General features: G+C 45.1%; 1 protein-coding gene across 1 annotated transcript in view; it reads right to left on the minus strand.

The window, feature by feature from the left end:
- Positions 1-27,743, minus strand: part of Igf2bp3 (insulin like growth factor 2 mRNA binding protein 3) — a 126,388-nt gene that overhangs the window by 22,124 nt on the left and 76,521 nt on the right. Inside the window, exons 4-8 of the mRNA XM_036182048.1 lie at positions 13,990-14,041; positions 13,842-13,905; positions 4,866-4,988; positions 2,517-2,652; positions 529-654 (exon numbers count right to left, since the gene is read on the minus strand). Coding sequence (XP_036037941.1) covers positions 529-654; positions 2,517-2,652; positions 4,866-4,988; positions 13,842-13,905; positions 13,990-14,041 — 501 coding nt within the window. The remainder of the gene's footprint in view (positions 1-528; positions 655-2,516; positions 2,653-4,865; positions 4,989-13,841; positions 13,906-13,989; positions 14,042-27,743) is intronic.

Here is a 27,743-nt window from a genome sequence, read left to right on the forward strand (position 1 = left end):
ACTCTATCCAGAAGCAGTCCTTTGTCCCTTGGGGCAAATATCCCTTCCTCTTGCTCCTTTTCTCTTCTTTCCTGTCTCTGTCTCTTATTTCCTGCCCTTTGTCCCTCTGGGGCAAATCTCCTTTGTGCTAAGAACTTGGTCTTGGTGTGTCTTGTGCTGACATAGGTCCTTTCAACCACACCAGGAGGAATTGTATTAAAGGGCCGCAGTGTCAGGACGGTTGAGAACCACTGTTCTAAGAACCAGCCTCAACCCCAGCACTGAACCAAAAGACAAAACAACAAAGCAAATCCACCAAAACTAAAGCTTTTATTGAAATGACACGTTTGAACAACTCTACCAACCCCCAAAACTTCAAAACAACTCATGCTTATTATTTCAGGGTCAAATGCAAAGTTTCTGTTGACATGCACTCTACACAGGTGACAGATGACACCGCATACAGGGTGGCATCAACATTATACCATTTAGCTCTGACTGTAGCAATACTGTGGCATCAAGTCTGATGGCAAGGGCCAGAGAGCTTACCTCAAATTGTGGGTAGGGAGGAGTCATGGCTGAGGGGGGTCCTGAGGTGGGAGGTGGCATCCCGGAAGTGGGTGGGAACAGACCCAAGGCATTCAGATTTAATCCAGGGATCAAATGTGCTTGAAGCTGCAATGGCAATAAATAAATAAATTAATTAATTAATTTTTTCAATTTTCAAAAATTAATTTTCATCAGAAGAATCGAGGGAGTGGGCATTTGTAAATGACAGTATTCAGATTGTGACCTCTTGTCTAGTGAAGAAATCAAAGTATCACACTAAGATTCCAGTTTTTGAGCACAGCAAGTGTTCCCACAGAACTACAGGCACTGTTCACACCTCTCAGCAGAGTTACGTTTGAGGCAGGGCTGTTTTGCCCGGCCTTGGTCCTCAAGGCCAAGGGCTGCAGCTCAGAGCACTTAAGACACAATGTCACTCTGCATGTGGTGGCCCTTGGAAACACACCCTGGACGTCTTACACTAGCTGAAAGGTAAGTAAGTGAGACGCACTTTCGGGAATCACAACAGATATATATACAACGAGCAGTGTGAGAGCTTCATCCCTTGCCCTCTGGTTGAATCCTTCAGAAATCAGGTCCCATCTTCACACTGCAAGCGCCACAACTAAGCACACATTTGGGGGAGATACAGGAGACATGAAGGGAACACTGTTTGGTTTCTTTTTTCTTTTTCTTTTCTTTCTTTCTTTTTTTTTTTTTAACTTTTTAAATATGTGTGTGGGTGTTTTGGTTGCTTGTATATCTGTGCACCATGTGCATGCAGTTCCCACAGAGGCCAGAAGAGGGTGCCAGAGCCCCTTGGAGGAATGAAGGATGGTTGTGAGCCGCCATGATTGTGCTAGCAATCAAACCCTGGTTCTCTGGAAGAGCAGCCAAGTGCTCCTAAGCACGGAGCCATCTCTCCAGCCCTAGTTTTATAAGAGTTGAAAAAGGTGGAGACTAGAACTGAACTAGCATGTAACAGACACTGTTAAGCAGGCCTATGAGGGTAGATTAATTCTCAGTTATGAAACACTTAGACAAGCAGCAATCACATAAAGATAGGCTACCGTGTGGGAATAAATGACCAACATTTCAGTTCTTCTCAGAAAAAATACTGTCACATTCCCTTCTCGGGTTACCGTTTCATATGACAGGCCCAACTGATGTTTGATAAATCATTTACCTCATGTTTAAGGAGCATCTTTTTAAAAGACAGACTTTTGTGTCCCGGGATCAGCACTAAACAGTTTAATTCCATTAAACAGTGGCAGGAATTGACTTTCATAGCCTTTACTATATTCGCCACCTCCCAGATTTACACGGGCACCCAGTAAAACTCAACCCTGTGTTTCTGCTGTTTTCACTGTCCTGCAGAGCAGGAGCCCAGGCCTGCCAGGCCAGCACTCTAGCACAGAAGCTGCACTCACAGCCCTAAACCTGTATCACTGTGCTCCAGACAGGGCCCTTCTGAATTGTTCAGGGTGGCCCTGAACTTGCAGGTCCCCCCCAACACACACACACAGCCTGCTGAGTTACCGGGCCTGCTTCACACCGCCTGGCTCTCAGGCCTGTGTTTCTGACCGGGACTTTTACATGCATGGCCCCCGTGATCCTAAGAAGCATGTAAGATAGGAGACAGTGCTATCTGATACAGAGAAGAGAGCTGCTGCTCACAAACCAGAGGCAGGGACTCAGACTTAATTCACCTGCCTCTAATCCTCACATCTTCCTGCACGAGGGTCCTCAAACTAACACAGGAAAGGAGGTCATAAATAACCTTTCGTAGGCGGGTATTAATCATTCTGCACGAATCAAGAAGCCGGGGCTCAAAGTTTTCTAATCTGTTAGAAACCAGGGAGACAGCTAAGCCCAGTGCCCAGGCTTCTGTGTTACCCCCGGGTACTTGGGATGGTGTAGACAACGCATTTAAACCACTTCTCACGATGAAGTGCCCGAAAGCCGTCTTTTAACTCTCCATCAGAACTCACATTCATGGAAGCAACATCGTTTTCGTAAGACTCCCTGATTTTCTTCATTATCTCCTCCTCAGCCTTGGCACACGTCTCCACACTGCCTTTAACGGTGATGGTGCGCTCCGGATTGTACAGCGTGAGTTCCTGCAACCTGGGGGAAGAGACAAAGAATGAGGGTAACTGAGGAAGGTGGCTGAGTGCCTTCAGCCCCAGATGGTGACTGAAACCAAGTGGCAGGGCCCACATCATGAGAAAGTGACAGATCAAGACCCAAAGACCCAAGATTTGTGGGAACTTCCTTCCCACTCCCTCAATGACTAGGTGCACGATTTCATTACATCCATGTTTTAACCTTTTTCATGTTTTAACCTTTTTCTTCCTTTTCTCCTTCTTCTTTTTTTTTTTAAAGGTACTTTAAAAATTTATTTAACTTTATTTTATGTGCATTGGTGTGAAGGTGTCAGATCTCCTGGGACTGGAGTTACAGACAGTTGTGAGCTGCTAATGTGGGTGCTGGGAATCGAACCCGGGTCCTCTGGAAGAGCAGCCAGTGCTCTTAACCTCTGAGTCGTCTCTCCAATCCGCACAACTTACTTCTTGACCCCTCATCCCACCCTGTGACAGTGACAGAGGATGCACGGTAGGTACTGCCAGGAGGCTCCTAGTCTGTACTGGCCAAAACGAAGCAGGACCAGCTGTGCTGTGCAATTGCATTTTCTAGGGTAAGCAAGGAAAATACTTCCCAAAGCAAATCAGCATTTGTGTGTCGGGACTTAGTTTCCTCCAATATTTTCAGAATTTAGATTACAGTAAGCTGAAGGAATAACATAAATCAAGCCACTTTGACTAAATTTTTTTTTTTTTTTTTTTTTTGAGACAGGGTTCCTCTGTGTAGTTTTGGCACCTGTCCTGGATCTTGTTCTGTAGACCAGGCTGGCCTCGAACTCACAGAGATCTGCTTGTCTCTATCTCCCGAGTGCTGAGGTTAAAGACTGTTGCTACTACCGCCTGGCTGAACTTTTTATTTTTAATTAATTTCTTTATTTTTGGTTTTTCAAGACAAGGTTTCTCTGTGTAGCCCTGGCTGTCCTGGACCTCACCACATACACCAGGCTGAACTTGAACTAGGAAATCCACTGCCTCTGCCTCCTGAGTGCTGGGATTAAGACATGTGCCACCACCGCCTTCAATTTTTTAAATGTTTCACATGACTGTATTTATAGCCCCTAAACAGACATTAAGAAACTTGCTTAGCCTGGTCCTGCTGAAGCTTCAAAGCCAGGAGAAATTCTGTCTGGGTGACCTAAGCCTACAATAGTCAGCAGCCTTGAGAGGAAAGGCAACATTTACCCAGGAAGAGGACTAGGGACCTAGGCTCAAAGGATGGAGGAAAGGAAGATGGCTGTCCTTCATCTTCCCAGAGTTAAACACCCACTTCCCTGCCAGGAACACAGTGGAGACTAACCTTGCACCAGATGGATGGGATACTATTCCTTTTCCTCATGGGTATAAAATGTGAATCATATAGTGAAGAAGTGAATTCTATAATGGAGTCTAAATTTCCTTAGACTGTGTAAGCACATATGTCAGCATAAGTATACCGACCCTCCACTCCTAAGCCATCCCTGTCAAGCATTTTGTTTGTAATTTTATCATTCATTCTCAGCTCATCAGTCATTTCTGAGGTTCTATGACAGAAACCAAGGATTGTCACCTGAGAAAAACTTTTCTTTATTATCAGAGCAGGTGTGTACCCCAAATGTGATAGCCCATCTCTAAAATTATGCCCCTTGCAAAGAAATCTGCAGTCCCTATACACATGGAAGAGGGCTGACTTGTGCAGACCATACAGGAAACAGCTAGTTGGTGAACTCTGAGATTTCATCATAAAGACATTACAACTTCCAGCACCTTCCTTTCTTGGCTCACTCCCTCTGGGAGAGGGCAGCAGCCCTGTGAACAGTGCTGCAGTACTGGCTGCTTGTGGATCCCTAGCCCATATGAACAAGCCATGTGATAGATACATGCTGATTATTGCCTTAAGCTGTCAAACGGTGGAATAATTTGTAACATAGCAAGGGAGAGTGAATTAGGTTACAGATTCTGACTTGGGAAATAAATGTCAAACAATACCATGAAGGCTTCGGCTAGAAAATACGAATGTCATGTCAAGTGTTAAGCTCTCCTTGCCACCCCTTCAAGAACACACACACTTCAAGACGGTTAGAAACAGGGCAGGCTGAGGAACAGACTCTCGGTCTGACAGGGGAGCCCAAACAGCTGTAAGCAGGAAGCGGTGTACAAAACACACAGCTTAAAAACAGATCTGAAAGGCCCCTAACTCACAAACAAGATGGCACTTACGGAGATATTGTGATTTTAGTGTCTGTGTCTTGCTCGATTTTTTTAAGGTTTCTTCCTTCTTTACCAATAAGACGGCCTACAAAGTTATTGTGAGCTAATATCTTCAGGGGGATCTCCTCTGTGCTGTAAGTAGAAAAATGGTCATCAAGTCAGAGAGAGTAAACCACTCTTGGATACAAGACAATGTTCTTTCATTAAACATTTACTCCCTAACTCCTGAATGAGACATGTTATGCTGCCTTCAGTTTAGAGTGAGCTGGCAATTAACCCACATTCCAGAAACTCATGCAGGTCGGTGGGTAAACAATAGCAGATATTTACACAGGACTCCATCTTTTGGTCACATCAGGGAATATCTACACTCAGTGATGGATTCTCTTAGTCACAGCAGAACACAATGTACCCATCAAAATAGGACAACCCTGAAAACACCCCTGGAGAGAAATGAACTCTAAAAAGTCAACAGAGGCCACGTTTAGGGAGACTACCAGCAGAAATGGAGCTTTCACGCTGTATTCTGTGCCTTACTTTCCCTCTTTCTGTGTTTAGCTTGTATTTGAGTCTAGACACACATAGGTAGGTACACTCGCCCCTGAGTGCACACATGGTGGCCAGAAGTCGATGTGTCCAGTACCTGCCTCTGTTATGCTCCATCTGTCTCCCGAGACAGGGTCGCTCGCTGAGCCTGGAGCTTGATGATTTGCTAGACCGGCTGGCCAGAGAACCCCCAGGATCTGCTGCTGTCTTTATGTCCTCAAAGGCAGAGACACACAAACACACCAGCACACCAGCTCTGCCCTGAGTCTAGGGAAACTTTTTTTTTTTTTTTTGAGCTGAGGATCGAACCCAGGGCCTTGTGCTTGCTAGACAAGCGCTCTACCACTGAGCTAAATCCCCAACCTGCCCTGAGTCTAGGGACCCAGGTCCTCATGCTTACACAGCAGACACTGGACCACTGAGCTCCTTTCCCAGGCCCCTTTCAGAATTTCTAAATTACATGTCCAACTTTTCAAATGTCACTGGCGCCTACGTGATAGTGGGCTTCCCTTTCTTTTCTTTATACTAAAAACTACTATGCCATATAAGACACCTATCGCTGAAACATACAAACATATTTACAAAGTAAATGGAGGCAATGTGGTCTCAGGACACCTCTTTGAGCCCTGCTCTGGGCTGTGACAGTTCATCAAAGCATCACAGAAGTCAACTTAACTTTCCAATGGCAGAGACGCTTGGAGTTCCAACCTGTACCACCCAAATCCATCTCCAGCTGCCCTCAGCACAGAACCAGGGGCTTTCCCACTCCATGCCCTATTGAGCATGCCCAAGGGTTCCCAATGAAGGCCTGGGTAAATCCCAAATGTCTCAGCCCTCAGTGGCTGTGTCCTCCATCATTGCTGCCTGTTCCATATCCAAGTAGGAACGAATGTGGTGTGTTTCAGAATGTGAAAGACCTAATGTTGCATGCCCAAGAAGCTACCACAAAGCACAGAGCCCTCTTGTCAGGCTAGCCTCGTTACTCACAGTTTGGTGTCCTGCGCTTCCTTATGCATGATCTCCAGAATAGACTTACAAGCTGCAGAGGCACCTTCAGGGGTAGAGAGGATAGTGATAGGCTTCTCAGCAGCCCCTGTATTCTCCTTACGATGGACGTCAATTCTGATGGCAGGCACAGAGGAAAAGATAGAACAGTCAGTGCACACTCACCACCAGGAGTCTTCAATCACCAACTATGAGTGTGTGCGCACACACACACACACGCACGCACGCACATACACCAATTAATACATAAGGTTTTTTGTTCTGGATCTGTAAATATTTTAATATGCATAAAATTAAATATTGGTGAAGTGAAGGGTAATGAGGCTGATCCACATTTTTGGTGCCAAACTGGCAGGTCCAATTGAAGGTAAAATGCTGATTGATCAAAAAAAGTATTGCTGTGGATGACGTTTGTGAGTATGGGCACACACATGCCACAGTGATGCAGGAGATCAGAGGGGCTGTCTCCCTTCTACCACTTCCTTGAGGTCCCTCTTGCTTCTGCCACGCTTTGTCCCCCAGGCTGGCTGGACTGCAGCTGTCTGGAGTCTCCTGTCTCCACCTCCCGTCTCCCAGGAGGAGGGCTGAGGTTTACAGACAGGTACCACTTGCATCCAAATTTTTATCTGTTCTCTCAGAACCAAACTCAGGTGGTTAGGCTCACACTTTGACCTGCGGAGCCACCTCACAGGCTCATCACCACTTCTACCTAACAGTTCAATAGGTGGGCTGAGATGGAACTCCCCCCGCCCAACACTCATACATTTTAATTATAGGTCAAGTTCATTCTTTCTGTGGACCCAGAAGCAGCTGTGGCCCATGAGATGACAGTAGCACCTTTCACTCTGGTCTGACAATCAAAAACATTTCCAGAAACTGCCAAGTGTTAACCCAGAGAATCATCCGGTCAGAACCCACCGGAGTGGTCACAGTCATCATAGCACTATTCCTACTAAGGAAAAACTCTGCAATTTTTACCACGCTTGTTAGAATGTGATGGTTAAGTGATAGCCTGTGTGGACCTGTGATGCTACCGATGAAGCCCAGGACGCTGGGTGCAAGGAGCAGGCACCATTCAGATGCATCTGCATCTACTTTTTACCAAATGTGGCAACACAGTAAGTGTCCTTGACCTTCAGTGAAAATATGCAATACAAACCATGCATTTTTTTAAAATTACAAGTTAATAGATGCAAATAAGAAGTCCTATAAAAAGATAACAATAACCCAAAACTTAACAACTCTGGAGTGACAAGAATCTAATTCATTCTTTTGAAAATTTGTGCATTTTTAATTAACCATGAATTAAGTTTGCTGTTGTAAGAACATTAGCTACCGGAGCACATGTTTAAGGGAAATCTAAACAACTGCAGGGTGGTCCTCTGAGTTCCTTCCTCTCTTAAGGACTCACTGCCGTGAGATCAACCCTTGGACAAGCCAATAAAAGTGAGGCTCACCTTTCATTTTATGACAATTTGCCCCAGAATTAACACCTGTAACTTGAGGTAATGTAGAAATAAAGTAAATAAGAACTATGAATATATAATGCATGAATGTGTATTCAGATAGCAGACCCAATGCCAGGGACCATCCAAACCCATTGTAAAACCCAGTCATCACTATCAGCCATAAAACGGGCTTCCACTAACACAGTCACAACCCCTCTGGTGTCTTCCCACCCTTTTACTGGGCTGAGGGCTATAAAACTCTGATCCTGGGAAGGAAATGTTGCTCTGGTGATCAGCACCTTCCCCTGGGACTATTCCAGAAACAGGGGTTCTGGTGATGATTAGTTACTGCGGCAAGAATTAATTAACTGCACCGGCAGGGCTCTCCAGCGGAACCATCAGATATGACAAAGGTCTTCCTCTGCTTTGTCCCATCTGCCTACCTTAAGTAAACAGTTTGGCTTAAGCCAGAGCTTCTTTCTCTGACAGATCCCATTAGCAGCTCGGAAAGAACTAAGCTGCTACTGCAAAGGGCAACCTGGTACTAAGTTCCCAAAGGTAAGAAGGCATGGGAGGAGGCGAGACACTCTACGCTTTCAGACAAAAGGTAGGTAAACTGACCAAGCCCCGGCTTCTTAAACTCTGTGGGTTACAGTCTCATATGGGGTCCCATTACTCAATGTGATGGCTGTGAACATTTCTGCAATAGAAAAGGTTGTGGTGATATACTGTGTACCCTAATAAAACTTCCCTGAAGATCAGAGAACAGAACAAGCCACTAGATTAAACATAGAGGCCAGGCAGTGGTGGCACACACTTTTAATCCTAGCACTGGGGAGGCAGAGATCTATCTGGATCTCTGTGAGTTCAAGGCCACCCTGGACTACATGAGATTGACTCAGTCTAGGGGAGAAACAGAACCAGGCAGTGGTGGCACATGCCTTTAATCCCAGCACTTGAGATCTCATGCCTCTTCTTGGGAAGTGCACATGCCTTTAATCCCAGGAAGTAATATGGCTGGGAGGAGAAAGGTATGTGTATAAGGCGTGAGGAGACAGGAACTAAAGGCTCTTTTTGGCTGAGGCCTTTCGGGCGAGAACTCAGAGGCTTTCATTATCAGCTGAGGAGTTGGTAAGGTGAGGTTGGCTGTGGCTTCCTCTGCTTCTCTGATCTTTCAGCTTTTACCCCAATATCTGGCTCAAAGTTTTCTATTAATAAGATTGTCTAAGATTCGAAAAACAAAAGGTTACTGAACATTGTTAGGTTTCAAATTTGGGAATAATGGCTGAAGTGTCTATTTAACATATCAAAATGGATGCTAGTTGCCAGGTCCCTATTTGTTACAGGGTATGGCTGGCATACCCCACCCCCCTACCCTGAACTCTCCAGCTCAGGAGGCTGGGCTGTTCTTCCCTATAGAATCCAACTTTTTTTTTTTTTTCATTCAAACACATGGTGGCCAAAATTTATTTCTAAATCTCAAGTGCACTGAATGAGTCAATGTGTTTCTGGAAGCACTTGGACATGGATCATGTCATTTCACTGCAGCCTCGGTTCTGAACAAACAACATGTGCACTCTGCATGGCACCACATATGTCCTTACACCAAGGAACGCTGCCTTCAACACCTCACAGTCAAGATTATGTGAAGAACCAGCGTGTTAACTGTACACCCAAAGCGTTCCGTTCTCAGCCAAACATCATGGTTTAACTGAGAAAAACAGACTTAACATTTTCCAACCACCATTCCTCAACACACAGCACACTGGCATATCTCTGAATTGTACTCTGTAGGAATATTTGGTTTTAGGAATTGGTGTTTGAGTCGCTGATTTGAGTTTCATTAAAAAAAAATCATTAATTTTGGCTTGAGATTTGGACAGAGTTTCCAACAACTTATAGACGGGCCTAAATATACTTGTGCCATTTTGTACTGCATATTTATGTGAAGCAGCGTGCTCAATCCTGAGCGCAGAGTCAAGCACTGATCTGAAACACTTGAAGATGCTCCATGTCCTGCAGTGTCACCTGCTTGGCCAAGATCTGAGCCCTTCAAGTCAACAAAGAAGGCGTCTGGTCTCATTACTATGCAGATCAGTTTTCCTCCTTAATCAACTGTAAAATCACATGAATACCCAAGAATTATTTTAAAATACATACTTTTTAGGATTTATTATGCTTGACTTGAACCTTACAGACCATTTTCTTAAAGATATGTAAATTGTCTCAGGTAAAAAGTAATTTAAACAAGTAAAATTTAAGAAGCCCTGACCTAGATAATGGTTCAAATGTTCTCCTCACTCACTAATTATGAATTTGGGATCATTAGTGTTGCACACAGGTACCCAATAGTCAGCGTCTCTGTCTTCAAAGCAGGGGTGAGCAGGATAGGATGTCCTACAAAGCAGGTCTTAGAACCATCACTAAATACAATTCTTTTAGATTCTCCATGAAATGAGTCTCCCAGTTCACTGCAGGCAAGGTGCCTGTGATGAATGTGGATTCCTCTGAGGTCCATGGAACACACCCAGGCACAAAGGACACACAGCACCATGGTGCTGTTTCCAGAAAAAGACAATGCTCTCTAATCGCATGAAATCCTTATTCTTACTAAATGTAAGAAGTAAAATCATCCAGTCACTTCTGTAGCTGGATCAGGCTGCAGAAAGATGCTGTTTGCAAACAACCTCTTCTCTCAGCAACCTCCTTCCTAGGGAATTCTTCAATTCGTGGGGGAACATGGCTGAACAGGGCCAGCAATGTGCCTGTCCGATGGGGTACAGAGTTAGGAGAGTTTAGAAGCAGGCTTCTTTGAATCAAAGTATCCACACACTGCACAGGGGCACAGTTTACAGGGTAAACCAAGTAACCTGTAATGCAACAGAGCTTGCAATCTGAGACGGAATCTCAGATCTAGGCGATAAGTTTTACACATAATTCATACACAGTCATCTCCCTGGCATGCACAGGCTTCTTGTGCATCAGGCAGTGACCAGACACACTGAGGCTCTGGTGACAAATGACAGTAGTTCCTGCCTGACTCCAGCAAAGGGAGCTCTGATGTTTGAGCAGGACTTTCCAGTCCCTTAAAGCCTGCCAAAGAACATTACCAAACATCCTCAAGAAAAAGCCACTGTAACTTCAGGTTTAATTACAGGACAAAGTTAAACCAGAGGGTGAACCTTTTTTTTTTTTTTTAATTTTACTTATTGTTAATTATTATGTGAGTGATGTGTGAGTACAGATGTATGTGTACATGCCTGGGAGCACATGTAAAGAAGTCAGAAGAAGGCGGGGGCAGTGCTGGTTGCTAGTCTTTAATCCCAGCACTTGGGAGGCAGAGCTAGGCAGATCTCTGTGTGTTCAAGGATACAGCCAGCATGGGGACACACGCCTTTAATCTCAATACCAACCATAGAAGACCTGGAGGTCTGTACAGGCAGGCAGTGACGAGGAGGTCATGTGGCTGGGTTTACAACCAATGAGAAGGCAGAACAGAAAGTCTATATAAAAGACAGGATACAGGAAGTAGGCCTCTTGTGGAGAGGAAAGAGCAGCAGTGAAGGGTAAGGTTTTCAGCTCTCAGCTATTGCTCTGACCTCTTGGCTATTAAACTCTGTTTTTGGCTCTGTGTTTCTTATTTAACAAGACAGTTACATCTACAGTCTCCTTCTATCAAGACATAATGTATTTCTTAAAAGTCAAAAATAGAAGCCAATAAAAAAAAAACTGTTCATATAAGCCTTGTTAAACAAAACAAAACAAAAAAGTCTTAAAGTATAAATAAAAACAGCTCAAGCTAGTGGGGGGAACGTCTTTAGCTGGGGGACTTTATTAGTATTTCAATCTCACTGCTTATCTACTTAAAATTTTTATGCTGTTTTAATTTAATTTTGTTAGATCAATAAGCATCTAGACATTATCCATTTCTTTCAGATTTTTCCAATTCAGTGGAATATATGGTTTGGTTTGGTTTAGTTTTGGCTTTAAGGCAAATTCTAATGATTTTCTGCATTTCAGTGGTATCTGTTGCGATGCCTCCTTTTCAATTAAGTCTTGATTTGGGTTTTCTCTCTCTTCCTCAGTTTGGCTAGGGATCTGTCAACTTTGCTTATCTTTACAAAGAACCAACTCTGTTTCAATACTTTGTATTACTTCTTCCATCCCATTTCATTAATTCCTGCTCTAGTCTTAATTATATCTTTCTCTATGATGGGGGTGGTAGGAAAAGTAAACAGAAAGGAAAACTTGGGAAGAGGGCAGTTTTGACTAAAGTTATAATGAAAAGAACATAAAGAAATATAATCAATCCGACACCCTGGAAAAGTCCCAACTCCTAGGACACTCCAACTCGGAGCCCCTGGAAACCACTCTGCACGCCTTCTTTGGAAAGAGCTGTCAAAAGGAAAATCAAAAAGAATAGAGAAAAGGGAGAAGGGAAATGGAAGAGAAAGAGCCGGCCTGCTAAACCAACAGGCGTATTAACAAAGGAGCAACAATTGTCGAGGGGAGAGCATGATGGGGCGCGGGTCCAAGTACAGTCTTCTTTGCTGGTTCTGGTGTCTCTGGGCTCCTCCCTCAGCTCTCGGATGCCTTCCACACTTCTGGGCAGATCTTTGCAAGCTCAGGTCATGGATGCTGCTATAGTGTGGATGGTCCTTCATCGGTCAAATCTCAGCTCTAGGCAAGTCCTTCAAAGGAGGGGGTGGGCTGTAAATGTGGTTCTTGCTCCTGGCAGACCCTTGCCAAGTCAGGTCACAGGTCCTGTCATTCTGGGTAAGGCTGGGGGACAAATGCCCTAAACCTGGGCAGGCATCTCCAAGTGCTCAGTCACCCACCTGGATGGCTGCTGCAGGTACAGGTCTCTCAGCAGCTGACTGGAAATGATGGTCCTGCCCCCTCAAGTCCTTCCTGATATACCTGAGTCTGTGACCCTGCAGCCTCTGGCTCTGCTCAGCTTCCCCCGGCTTAGTTCTGGTACAAAGTTTATCTCCTTAAGTCCAGAGGCAATCGGCTGGCTAGTGTCAATCCCTGACACTTGCTCTGGGCCATCAAGCCATCCACTTGACGGGGTCTTTGAAAAGTCTCTCTCCAGCTGAGGACCAACTGGCAAGACTGTACCAACAACAGGGCTCCCATGGGCTTCCAGAAGTCTCCTAGCACAGGAAGACAGGCAGCACCCAATGTGAGTGTGCTTCAAGACCTGGATGGGACTCTTCCATTCTATGAAGAGGTTGTTCCTCAGGCTCAACCTGAATTCTCATTGTTAAAGATCATTTCCCATTTCCCCTTTAGGACTTAGGGATGACCAAAGCGGTCCTTCCAACTCTCCCACAGAAAAGACCAGTCCGTTCTTGCCCTCTATCTGGAGGGAGATGAGACTTCCAGTCCCAGAGCTGGCTGTTAGGCACTCGGTACCATCCCTGCATTCATGGTCTAGGCAGAGCTATCAAAGGCAGTTTCTGTGGGTCCCTTTTTTTCCTCTCCCAATACCTACAAAATTATCATGGGTTGATCTGAAAAGCTGTTAGTTGCAAGGTATATTGGTTCAATGTCCACTCACTCTTAGTGATCTGGGTAACTGTGAATGACTTCAGGGAGGAAAACTGAACTGTTGTTAGCTTTACACGGTCAACTTACCAGCTGCAGATAAAAGGTGTGCCAAGGCACCAAAGGAGAGCTAAGGAGGCAAAAGACGGAATTTGGAAAAAATACTCAGGCCCAAGGCTTGTTGCAAACAGGGTGTAGTTTAGCTCTACACATGACTCTGAAAATGGTGTTAAAGATAAATTAAAAGTGGAACAAACCTCAAACGCAGATTCCCACCAGTCATACAGGTTGAAAGACATAATTGCAGGGTCCAACGTACAAAGTCAAATTTCCTGTTGTGACCCACCTGCCCTTCTTCAATTTAAGAGACCACAAACAGAAGTGACTGGACTCAACCTGGTTATTAGAGAGAGGCAAGAAGGGTCAGACTGCTTACTGTCTAGCTTGGTCCTTACTGGAGTAGGTTACATTGACAACTGCGGTTTCGGAGTCCGTGTTCACTAGGGAGAGAGAGAGAGAACTGGTTAGTTTTCTTTCTGCTTCCTTCCTTTTATAAATTTGAAAGCAATTCAGAAGACTGGTACCTTGCTCACAGCTTTCCACCACTCCATACTGGACTAGTAAACTATCCAGCACCTAGCAGGATGGGGAGAGAAAATTGTAAGTTTTGAGTTTCCCAAGTTATTAACCAGGGCAGGAATATATACTCAAATCACATGTAATCATGATGGAAAAGAGTCAAAACATTAACTGGGACTTTGCACTACAGAACCACAAGGACACACTGCTCCTCTGTCTCCTATGCCTGCCCATGCCTGTTCCCCAGCTTTCAGCTCTCTGCTGGTGGGCGCCTGCCGCCCTCAGCATACTCCACTCTCCCACTCTCCAGGCAGAAAGGAAGCTGCACGTTATTTCTCATACACAAATGCATCATTCATTTACTTCCTCTGTGAATTCAAAATCATAAGACAAGACCTATGTTGAAGACTTTTATCTGTAAGATGATCCTTAAAACAAACAAACAAACAAAAAACCTTCCTTTTTTAGCACTACTGATTCTAGCAAGACAAGATAAGCATGAGGCACACAGCAACCGAAAGCACACTGGAAGTAGCTGTCAGCACGCAGGCAGTTACGAAAGGTGTCAGGTGGTGTGAACATCTCTAGATCTGAACTAGAGGAGAAAATGTACACACAAAGCTGTTCTCTCTCTCCTGAGCTGTAAGCTATTCTTACAGAGAAGCTATTAAAAGAGGAACTATAGGTCCGTTATAACAACATCACATAAGCCAACTTCAGCTGCCCTTAGCTTCCAAGGGTTTTTTCCCCCTTGAAATGTTAAGCAAAATTAGTTTCTATATATTTATAGCAAATTGCTCACTAATTTAATTGCCAAAATATGAAAGGCAGTAAGTAGCCCCTGAAGATGATGGTCCCAGGACACAATAAACTGTTAGGAAGCAGGCTACATTTCAAAGGTAATTTCCTACTTCACCATGAATCCTTACCTCCTTCAAAGGATACTTCACATCACCTTCTGTGGTAACCTTTATGCTGAAAGACCCCAGACCCCTGGGATACTTTCGTCTGCAAGAGGGCTCCCCCAGAATCTTGCGCCAGTGCTGAATACATTCCTCATGCGTGTTGCATCTGGTTTGGAATCTTGGTTTCTGGGGGAGCCCTCTCGCAGACGAAAGTATCCCAGGGGTCTGGGGTCTTTCATATGCTTCTACCTACTAGCTGTCTGGGAACGTGCTCTCTTCAAGGAAGATTGACCCCTAACTTGTTAACAGAATGCCCTTTCTTTTTTCTTTTGAGACAGGGCCTCACATAACTCAGGCTGGCTTCCAACTCACTATGTAGCTCTAACTTGGACATCTTGAAAGCTGAGGTATAGGGGTAGTTGAGGAGGAGGGAGCAGGCAATAAGGGATAATTACTTATTTAATATGTTGACTTAACCATTCTTAGTTCTTTCTAAAAGCAATTTGCTCGGTAATTAAATATGTTAGCTTCCAGTTTCACTTCTGTTGCCTCAGCTTTATTACTCCAGAGACGAGGCTGAGTCCTGTAGCCTATAGACAGCAAGGTAAAACCTACATGATCAATAAACCTGTGGAGCCAATGCTCTCCAAAAGCTCCACTGGCAAAGGGGTCCACCTGCACAGTGTATGAGGTTCATATACACATGCATGCATACAGAATGTATACACACAAATGCATATACACGTGCATGCCCAAGTAAAACTTGAAGTTTAGGAAGTGTGTTTCAAAATTTTACTGCATATTATTTAATCAGATTTCACATATTCAAAACAGAGCCTCTTGTACACTTAAACTTTTTCTTTTGTTGTTGTTGTTTTGGTTTTCTCAAGACAGGATTTCTCTGTGTAGCCCTAGCTGTCCTGGAACTTGCTTGGTACACCAGGCTGGTCTCGAACTCACAGAGATCCATCTGCCTCTGCCTCTGCCTCTGCCTCTGCCTCTGCCTCTGCCTCTGCCTCTGCCTCTGCCTCTGCCTCCCGAGCACTGGGATTAAAGGCACGCACACCACCACCACCCAGCTCACTTAAACATCATATGCCCAAGAATAAGTAGATGCTACTGGTTACTGAGTACACTGTATAAAATCTGCCATCTACTACACTCAAAATGGTAAACTTCATGGAATATAAATCATACTCAAATAAATGTAACTTTAAAATCAGACGAAACCAACAAAACTGTAATCCTTAAAAGAAATAGTCTTGGTATCTAATTGTGAACAACTTACCCACACAACCTGGCACCACATGAGAAGCTTACATCCAGGCTGCAGGGGGATTTCATTCCCTGTGCCTCAGACAATGGGCAGAGTCTGCCAATGGCCTAATTATCCTAGGCAGGTTCAGTGGTACCTTTAATCCCAGCACCCAGGAAGCAGAAACAAGTGAGTTTGAGGCCAGCCTGGCCTACATAAGGAGTTCCAGGCCAGCCACAGCTACACAGAAAGACCCTGTTTCAAAAATTAAGTAAATAGCTGGGCAGTTGTAGGGAGCCGCCATTCTAAGATGGCGCTGACTTCCTGACAGCTTTGCTGTAAACAACTCCATATTTGGCTGTGCTTGCTGGGCTACACGCCTCGAGGTTTGCGCATGTGCGTATATGGTAATTTGGCCTTATGTCCTCAGCCTATCCCGTGGCTCCCAGTGCTTGCATCCTGGTGGGATCCAATCACAGATTGACCCGTTCGCTTGGTTCCCTATATAAGCAGCTGCCTTTTGGTTCTTGGGGCCCCTCACCTCCCGCTCTCCCTTAATCAAGAGGCGCTCCAATAAAGTGTGACCTGAGAAGAATCCTCGAATGGTGGTCGTTCTTCCTCGCTGGTTGAGGAGCTCGCCGCAGGCAGTGGTGGCGCACGCCTTTAATCCCGGCACTCAGGAGGCAGAGGCAGGTGGATCTTTGTGAGTTCGAGGCTAGCTTGGCCTACAAAGTTAGTTTCAAGACAGCGAGAGTTGTTCAACACAGAGAAACTCCTGTCTCGAAAAACAAACATTTTTTAAAAATTAAATAAATAAATAAAATCCTCAAAAATGAAATGGGGCCCTGTCTGATCATGGTTTTTCAGGTCAACAGTCACTCTCCCAGAGCACCAGCATCTCCTAAGGCTGACACTTTGGCTCACCCTCATTAAGTAGAAGATATGCTATGTTCCTGTTACCAGTCACAACTACTGCATAACCTCTGGCTCTTGCTTCTTCCTAGCTCCTTTTCATTCAATCTTGTTGAATGCTCTCTCCTCACTTCCCCTCAAATCCCTTACATACTTCTAATATTTCCACAAATCTCTCACAAACCAGAATCCATACTTAAATGATTTTATCTCATTTAAGCTGGATTAGAAACATTTCTCCATGCTCAGTGAACTTTAAGCCCAACTGAAGGAGAAAGAGTGTATCAAAGCAGTACCTTGGTAGAAATTCTTCCTCTTAGGACTTAGGAACCACCTGAATGTGAAGGATCTCCTTTTGTTGTTCACCCGGAGGCACAAACAGCAAAGAGTTAGATGACAAGCACAAAGGTTATGGCTTTCCTGACCGTGGTGGTAAAGAGTCAAGATCACTCACAACAGCATAGACTGCAAACAACCTCAACATCTATCAACAGATGAGTGAAGAAACATGGTCATAAAAGGAAGCATTTAAGTACACCACAGCATAGATAAACCTTGAAAATACTCTGCCAGATGACTGAAGCCAGGCACACCGTCTGATTCCACTGTATGAATGTCTAGAATACCAAGTCCCATAGAGACAGAAAGAAGACAACTGGTTTCTTAAAGATAGGGAGGAGGGGAAGTGGCCAGCAACAGCTGGAGGTTCTTTCTGGGGTTATAAGACCTTTCCAAAGTCACAGTGGTAGTTGGAAATAAACTATGACACACTAAAAACCATTGCCCCGTGCAAGTCAAATGGTGGACCACAGAGGACATGAACTCCAACTCAACAAAGTTGTTGAGTATTACTGAAGTTCAGCAAATGATACAAAATTTGATATATTCTGATATTCTGCATTGTCGTGTAATAGTTTCCTCTGAGACCAAAACATTCCATCATGGAGGACGCTTCTTAAGCAGGAAGGTAAACAACTCAAAACAGTTTAAGGAAGTCCCTGAAACTGACCAGATTCACTAGGACCCTCCCTTCCAGAGTAAACAATAAAAAGCCTCAGATGCAGGAGAGCTGAGCTGCAAAGATGACTCTGAGATCAGAACAGCCACCTGGAAGAAGCAGAAACCAGCAGAGCTGCCTCAAAGGAGTTCAGATCAATGGGGGGCACTGGACAGGACACTCTCCAACCTGTTGAGCTGCCCACAGGCTCTGCAGTAAGCTCCAGATCCCCAGATTTGTGAGCTGTCACCCATTCTAGGGTGGGCTTTGGTGATACAGCCATCTTTGAGTCATTTTTGCTCCTGTAACCAACCCATATATGTTCCTATAAGTAGCCTCAATAAAACTCATTGGTTCACCAAGTTGGTGGTATCTCTACTTTGGTTTGTGATGGATTTCCTCTGAGGTAAGTAGATGTGTGTCTCCTCAGGAAAAATTTTGTCACATGACATGCCTACACTCATGAAACCATCACAATCAAGAAAGCAGTTTCCTCCTGTGTCTCTTCAACTTAGTAGTGCCATTTATTCCTATCCAGCCATGATGATTTCAACAGACAGCAGAAAATACCCATGTAACTCTAGCTTCCTCTGTCGCCCCAGCCTCAGCTCTACTGAAACCTCCTCCGGTGTTCTTGCTGCTTTCCTACCAGCTCCTCACGATGTCTGGACCATGAGCCCACAGTGCCTGCCTCCAGTCCAGCTCTCTCTTCCTGCCAGAAGCTACATAATCCCGAAGGAGTTTCAAATAACAGATGTGTGCTGTCCATACTTCAACATGGCTATGTACACACACACACACACACACACACACACACACACACACACACACACACACACATTTAATCCCAACACCTATGCTCCAGCCATTCTTTCAAGACTGAGTGGTAAAGGGTCTGCCTCTGTGTTTTGTTTCATTTTTTCCTCTGAGTGTGTCTGTTTCTCTGTCTGTCTGTCTGTCTCTCATCCCCGACAACTGATCCTGGAAATGAAAACAGTATCATTTTATCATCTCCTTCCTTAACTTTTCTCACGCACTATACTAGCCATTATTACTCTTGGTGGCGATGATGTCCGGCGTGTGGCAATAACCTATTCATCACATCCCACTAGCTGTCGAAGCTGGAAGGTACTTCCTAACACACACACCCAGCCTCTTTGTAGGCTTTCTGTGCTAGAACGGTCTCTAGCTTTTCACATGGCAGGACAACACTGGGCACGACGGTCTCCATGCCAATCTACACCCGCCAGTTCTCCCTCATCCCTCCTCCAAACAAAAATGTACTGAGCTCTAGTACTGTGAAACAAGCCCATGGCTTACATTGCTTAGTCCATGCCTAGCTAAGTGAGAACCACTGAAACACATGAACAGGAAGACACAAAGTAGCACTATGTCCACTGTGGTGATACACAGCTGTAACGCCCAGGGCTCAGGAGGCTGAGGCAAGAGAACTGTCAAGAGTTTGAAGCCAAACTACACTATGTAAGAAGTCTGTCTTTAAAAAAGAGGTTTTTGTCCTGAGTGCAAAGAAAGCTAATCTTCGGTTCCATTAAGGTCCACGGTGATTTAGGCTAACAGGTACACTTGTTACAAATTCATGTGAAAGCACAGCTTAGGTCACTTTTAGCACCCACACTGCCCTGAAACTCAAGTACAACTCAAAAGGCAGGGGCGTGCAAACACACCTATCACCTGGCAACCTTCTGACACTGAAACTGGTTTTTAGGCGCTAGGAAGGCTCACCACAGACATGATCATGCGTCATGTCAAAGGAGATGGAGCCATCTTAGAAGTCACTTTAGGGAGCTAGGAATGGGGAGACAAGAGAAGGCGCTTCCTTTAGACGCACCCAACACTTTCTCAGGAACAGGCCCAGGAACTTTGTTCTTACTTTCTCCTTCCCTGCAGTGGGTGGTTTTGTGTGTCAACTTGACACAAGCTATAAAGTCATCAGAGGAAGGAGCCTCAGCTGAGGAAATGTCTCCTTGATCCAGCTGTAAGGCATTTTCTCATTCAGTGATCCCTGAGGGAGGCCCCAGTCCATGGGTGGTACCACCTCTGGGCTGCTGGCCCTGGGTTCTATAAGAAAGCAGGCTGAGCAAGCTACAAGGAGCAAGTCAGTAAGCAGCTCCCCTCCATGGCCTCTGCGTCAGCTCCTGCCTCCAGATCCTGCCCTGTCTGAGTTCCTGTCCTGACTTCCTTCAGTGATGAACAGCAATGCTGAAGTGTAAGCCAAAAAAACCCTTTCCTCCCCAACTTGACTTTTGATCATGATGTTTTATTGCAGCAACAGAAACCCTAAGTAAGACACACACACACACACACACACACACACACACACACACACACGTGTGTTTCTTTGTTCTGCATCTCTGTGAAAAGACTAGATATATGACAAAAGGTAGTCGCATAATACAGCTGCCAGTAAATACTGACCCAAATCAAACAAAATAAAGGTATCACCTTATTATTTCTCTAAAATATCACCAACACAACACTTTGGATAAGACGTCTTACAGCACGTCTGAGGACAGCTTCCAAGTCAGGAGGGCTTGCACTCACAGATCATCGGCTGCACAGCAATCCCTATCACCTGGAAAGCCCTCCTGGGCTCACACAGATGTCCAATGTGGAGTCATTAGAGCAAAAGCATGCCTTCTGGAAACTGTAACTTTCACTAGTTAGACCCTCTAACCAGGTGAGGAGGAGGCACTTTAGCATTCATTCAGTCACGTGATTAGAGGCAGAAGGAGAGTCACCTTTCCCAAACCCCCGCCCACCGTCTCTATGGTCATGTGAAAGGGCATCTGGAGCACCCATACTTCCACTGGGCAGAGCTGAACCATGCTGGCTTTAAAAAGCTGAGTGAACAAGTCACACACACCCTTGACTAAATCCCTAACAAGTCCTGGGAAGTCCCTGTGTGACCTGCTCATCCTGTTTTGCATATACCATTCTCTCCAATGCACCAGCTGTCTTTGGTTATGAATTGTTCTGTCTGGAAGCACTCTGTCCATCACTCACACCACACACTCCCATAAAGTAACAGGATCTCATTTCACAGCTAGATAAACTGGCAGGGAGGCTTAAGAGTGGTAGTCACGTGACTCTCCCCCCACCCCAAGCTGTCAGGGGTGGGAGCCCAAGCTCTTTAACCTCCTGGTCAACTGAAGTGCTTCAATTCCAAGTCCATCTAAACCAGAACACAACCACACCAACAAAACCATGTGCAGTTCTTGCTGGGCCATCACCTGCACCAGAGAGTTTAAGCTGCCCTGAGGGGAAAGGGCTTCATCTAACCCCTGGGCTAAGCTCAGGTCCCAAGTACTAGCTCCATGTCCCCTAGATCCCACTTCCTCAGACAAGGAATCCACAGCATCGCTCCTGGCTGGGTCTTTCCCAATGCTGCAGGATTCCACTTACACAAAAAACTGAGTCCACAGAAAAAGCAACAGGGTTTGTGGAGGTCAGGGGTCAAGAGGAGGTGAATGGGGAGCAGCTACTGGAGGTTATGGAGATTCTCAGGGATAATGAAATGGTTCTAAAATTAGTGGTGGTCATGCAATACACTAACACCTGATTGAACATGGTGATTAATGTTATGGGGTGTGAATTGTACCCCATTTCTTTAAGAACTATTTCTGAGTGTTTATGTTTACACATTACGCGCACACTCAGGGCAGCAGCTCCCTTTCATTGTCACACTTGTACACCCAGTTCCACTTTACCCCCTCACGCACACTCTTATCTGCTCCTCAAATGCACCCGACGTCTCCATCACAGATGATGAGCTGGGGTGGATTTTAAGTAACTGGCTTCAGTGTGGTCTTCCTCACCTTGCTCCCCAGCCAGCTGATATCTTGAATAATCCACATTAACAATCACAAACCTATCATTCTTTTCAAGTGCCACAGGACATCTCCAGAACCAAACTGTTACTATTTATTACCTCTTTCTTCAGCCCACAGTCCACCCCAACAGGAGAACCCAAGAGACAAGACAGTGACAGCCTGGCCCTTCCAGGCCTCAGACACCAAAGCCAAGGATGAAAGGCTGGAGAATTCTAGAACCAGCCAGCATGGTGGCACAAACCTGTAACATGAATCTGACAAGCTAAGCCTGGAGGGCTTTGAACCGGGGCCAACTGGACTACATGGTAAGACTTTGTCAAAAACAAAACCCTACAAATCAAACAATTTCAGAACCCACTAACTTCTTCCTTAAACAGTAAAGCGGACCATGGCCAGAGGAAAATGGAATGGGAGAGCAGGGTCCAAGCCTAGTCAGCACTTGCCTGGCACGCGAGGCCCTCCTTCAATCTCTAGAACTGTGGAAAGGGAAGCATCCAGTTACAATTCTCACAGACTTCTGAGTAAATCACTGGTCTGCACTGGGTAGTGAGACTGGAGGAAACTAACTTTAATTTGCGAGTGGCCATCACCTGTAGATAGCTTCCAGGTTAGACGGGGCTTCTATCCACTCTCACTCTAGGCACTGGCCCCCACAGGCCTCTCCTTGGCCTGGAGCTCATCCATTAAGCGAGGCTGGCATGTCAGCAAACTGCAGGGACCCTCCAGTCTGTCCTCCCGGTGCTGGGAGTACAAGCATGCGCCACCGTGTGGGCATTTTACACAGGTTCTGGGGAGAAACCCAGGCCTCCACACTTCGGAGGCAAGCACTGAAGCTTCTCCAGTCCTCTTCACGGCCTTCACCGAACAAGTACCCTCCAACATCAGTGCTGTTAAGGATGCTGCCCACAGATGAGCACCTCGTGATAAAACTTGCTGGAATACTAAGTGAAAGAAAAGGACAACTGTCTCCCCTTCATGTGAGGACTGAGCTTAGCATAAGAGGGTTTCAGTGTTGCATTCAGTATTGCTCTTAAGAGCGCCAGACCAGCAAATGCACAATTTGGTGCACCAGCTGTGAGGAAAATTACAGCAGCTCCCGCTGTAAAAAAAAAAAAAAGCAACAATCTCAGGTAATAAATGTTAGAGCTGATACACAAGGGGCACTGAAAGAGGCCACAAAAAAATCCTTCAAGCTGGGTACTGTGATTCATGCCTGTTGATCCAGGTTAAGGCGGGAGGATTGTTGTGAGTTCAATGGTTAGCCTTGGACTACAGAATGAGACTGTTTCAAAGACAGACAGACACACAGACAGACAAACAGACACACACACACACACACACACACACACACACACACACACACAGAGGATTTTAAGTCAGATAGATATGTGGTGATGTACTTCTGTGATTCCAGCTGATTACAGCTTTCAGAAGGCTGAGTCAAGAGAATAGAGGGTTCGAAGGCAGCTTGGGCAAAATGGAGAGAAGCTATTCTTTATCTTTGACGCACTAACTTCATTTCTGTTTAGTCAACATTAAAGAAATCACCTGGAATGTGAGTGAAAATCTATGCACAGACATGTTCATTGACGGGTCAGTTGCTAGAATGAGGCTAAAAATCACTCTCAAAGGCAGCAATGTGGAGTGGTTTAGATAATTATAAACCGCACAGAAAACAGGGTAATTAACAATCATTATAAACACTTAAAGAGGCCAAGAACATTTTCTAAATGTTAAAACTTTTGTGCTTCAGCTGGGCCTGGTGACACAGACTTGGCTAACCCAGAGAACTTAAGAGAGATCCATCACACAATAAAAATAAAAAGAGGGCATCTGTCTAGTGAGTTTGAACCCCTTGATTCAATCCCAAGTAATGACCCCAAGGCTTCACAGAATGCTTCAAGAAATGAAGACAGTCCCAGAAAGGGAGATTTGCGAAACATGTATGTGATGAGGGGGTGTATATGGGGTGTTGAAAGAACTCCAAATTTTCCTGTATCACTCAACATTGCTAATAGGAATATAAACTAGTCCTGTCATTTTGGAAATCAGTCTGATAGTCCCTTGGAAAGCTACCACATGCCTCACCAGTCCCACTCATTAGGTACATACCCTTCAAAACGGAACATCTCTACCCTCCTCCACAAACATGCACACACCGTTCCCAGGGGCACTCACACAGCTTACAGCTGACCAGTGGACAGACTGTACTAGGTATATTCACATAAGTCAAGTACATGTTAAAATATGGCACCTCGAAAATACTATGCTGAGAGATGCCAACGTGAGCATGCTGATGGTGTGTGCCTGTAAGTCCGGGCTCCAGAGACTGAAGCAAGGGAGCGCAAGCACCAAACTACCCTGGCTACAGAGTAAGACCTTGTCTAAAACACCAAACCCAACAATAAATAAAGCTGGGCGTTCAAGGCTACACATGGAATACCTATTTCCATTAAATATCCAGAACAGGTAATCTACACAAACATAGGTTGGCTAGTATTTCTAAGCTCAAGGAAGAGGCTATCTAGCAAGAAAAGAGGCAATTATAACACCACAGGTTGTTTTAGAGGGCAATGAAAATATTATGAAATTAATGGTCATGTTTCTGACCCCAAGAACACTCTAAAAAAGCGACTGTATCGTGCACTCTACAGGGTAAATTTTCTAGTCTATAAATTATGGTTCAATTTTTAAAACATAACAGAGCATAAAGTACAACATGCCTGGCCATGCTAAGAAACTGAGTCCCTGGCCAGGTGGTGGTGGTCTACACCTTCAATCCCAGCACTTGGGAGGCAGAGGCAGGTGGAGCTCTGTGAGTTCGAGGCCAGCCTGGTCTACAGAACGAGTTCCAGAACAGCCAGGGTTATACAGAAAAACCCTGTCTTGAAAAACCAGAGAGAAAGGAGGGGAGAAGAAAGGAGAGGAGGAGAGAGAAGAGGAGGAGAGGAGAGAGGGAGAAACTGAGTCCCATGACAGAATTCCTCCAGGAGAAAGAAAAACCTGCCTCTTCCACCTTTATCACTCTCCCAATTTTCCACTGTGAACATGTATTTTTCTAGTCAGAAAAAAGTAAAACCAACAGCAACCAAGAAAACCCAACATGAATTATATAAGTTAGACTGACTTTCAGAAACTGTTTGAAGAAGTAAGAAATGCCAAGAAAACAGGTGTATCTTTCTTATCTGGAAGGTTCTCCCTGAAGAAGTAAGAAGGCAAGCACAGGGAATTCTTCAGCAATCTAGGAGTCCACTTGGCTTGGACTATGCACATCCCTTTCCTAAGAATGCACCTGCACCAGCAGCACTAATACTCTGGACAGTGAACAAGTTTTCCCACACACACCATCAAAACGCATACTGTGTCCTGTTGTGTGCATCGTTTCTATCCCAATGTATTCCTGAAGATTCCTGACACAGAGGGTAGGAGGTCTGCAGTAAGCAATGATTACATCTGTCAATTACAACACTCGGTGGCCACTATCACTTCCGATCGTGTATCTTTCTCATTTGTACTACTGCTCCATTTGGAATAATGGGAGCGAGTGGTTCCATCCCCGAGTAGGAGCAGGAACCTGGAAGCACCTGGTCCAGGCCTGAGTACATGGCCACAGGAGCACAGTGAGCCACAGGAGAGCAACATGTGGAAATGATGTGGGAATTGGTGGAGAAGAGAAAGCGACTCGCTTTCCCGCCCCCTGGAGTGCTGAGCGCGCTACTGAGACACAGCCAGGCTTGGGACAAGGTCCAGTGGAATCCCTCCTCTGCACAGTATTTGTTTTCCATGATAGGCCCACCCACATTTCCTAAGGAGTCTGGTTCCTTCTTAACCTCTGCACGTGGGTGCTAGGAATTGAATCCCGGTCCTCCGGAAGAGCAGCCGGTGCTCTTAATTCTGAGCCCTCTCTCCAGCCTCTTGTTTCTCTCCTCTATTCGTTTTTTGTTTTTTAGTCTCCCGTATATGGCTCAGACTAGCCTGGGACTCATGATTCTTTTGCCTTAGCCTCCCAAGTGCTGGGATTAGACCTGTGCCACCATGCATCACTTTACCATAATGCTTACAACTTGAAATCTGCATAGTGTAGTGGATGAACACACACACAATTTTTTTTTTTTAAAAAAAGGGCCTTTTGGAAAGACAACTCCAGATTTAGGTTCAAAATACTTCTTATGAGGAGTAAGGGAATGTTTTAATTTCCCAGGTCTGTTCCCACAAAACAAGCAGCTTAAAACAGAAATCCATCCTATTACAGACTAGAAGTCTCTGAGACTCTAAATCTGAAATCAGAGCCCAGGGAGGCCTGGCCGCTGTTGCTAGCCATCTCCCGCACTCATCTGGTTCTGTTGAAGACCTTTAGCTTCAGGCCAGGCGGTGGTGGCTCACGCCTTTAATCCCAGCACAGGAGACAGAGGCAGGCAGATCTCTGTGAGTTCGAGGCCAGCCTGGGCTACAGAGCGAGTTCTAGGAAAGGCGTAAAGCTACACAGAGAAACCCTGTCTCGAAAAACCAAAAACCAACCAACAAACATAAACAACCTTTAGCTCTTCTCTGGCTTGATGTCACCAGTACCTTTATAAAGAGGGAAGTCTGGACAAGAAACATCACTGCAAAGTCAAGACTGGAGTGCTACAGCAATGGGAGAGAATATGTTGCTTAAAGCCTCTTGCTTTGTGGGCACAGCCATAGAAAATTAACCCCTTCAATCTGCATAGTAACTACCTTGCACCTAACCCAGAGGCTTGTCTGAGCACAAGTCAACAGGCCTTTCACTGGTCCGTGTCTGGTAGAGTGCTCGCTTCCATGCTCTATCCAGAACAGGCCCTGGCTCATACTTGCAGATGAATGAAGACAGGAGGGAATCTCTCACCTCACCTCTACACACATGATCCTAGCTAGTGATCCAGCTATCTACCAACTTAGACACTAACCCCGTTTTCAAGCTGTACCATATGCTTCAAAGAGGAAAGGCCACTTTCCCAGGCTGTCAGCAGACATCGAATTTGGACCCACAGAATAATCTAAAGCCACACCTCACTCGTCAATAGTGTGCTAATTTTCAGAAAGTTGCAACCACCTTATTTGGAATGAGTTCTCCAAAGCTCTTCAAAGCAACTGATAGGCAGAAACTTAGTAACTGCTGAAGCTGGTTGACATGTGGACTCGTAACCATATACAAGCAAAGGTCATTTAAAAATTAATGCTGAGACTCATTCCGGTAAAGGCAGACTTTGAATCCTAAAGTTACAAATTAAAATTAGCAGTAATTCTTGGGCAGATGTTACTCTGGCCCCATCCATCAGAACCTCACTGTGTAACACATACTCCAGACACTCCCCAGGCGACTGTCTGCGTACACTGAAAACAGACCCCCGGAAAAGCTCCTTCTCCTCTTTGTATCTTATTATCTGGCATGCCACAGTACATGTGTGGGGGTCAGAGGACAGCTTGCAGGAATTGGTTCTCTCCTTCCACTGTGTGAGTTCCAAGGACAGAATTCACATCTTCATCAGGCTTGGCAGCAAGCGCCTTCACCTGATGATCTCACCAGCCCCAACTGCCTCCTCTTTCAGTGAACCTAGACTTCCTGGGGAAAATGAAATCTGATCACCAGATTACTTTTCCAAATTAAAAATCTTCAGGATTCAATTTAATAATAAGAGGAGGCAGGGAGCAAAAATGAAAAAGCTCAAGCTCTTTATCTGTTAGAATTTCAAGTCTGAGCAAATGTTTAGTAACATACAAATTCAAGTACGCCCATGTGTCGCCTGTCTCCTAAATAACTGACAGTCTCAAACACTTTGTAAACCACTGCCCTTTTCTCTGTGATGAACAAGGAAGA

Source organism: Onychomys torridus, chromosome 3 (assembly GCF_903995425.1).
Source record: "Onychomys torridus chromosome 3, mOncTor1.1, whole genome shotgun sequence".
NCBI lineage: Eukaryota > Metazoa > Chordata > Mammalia > Rodentia > Cricetidae > Onychomys > Onychomys torridus.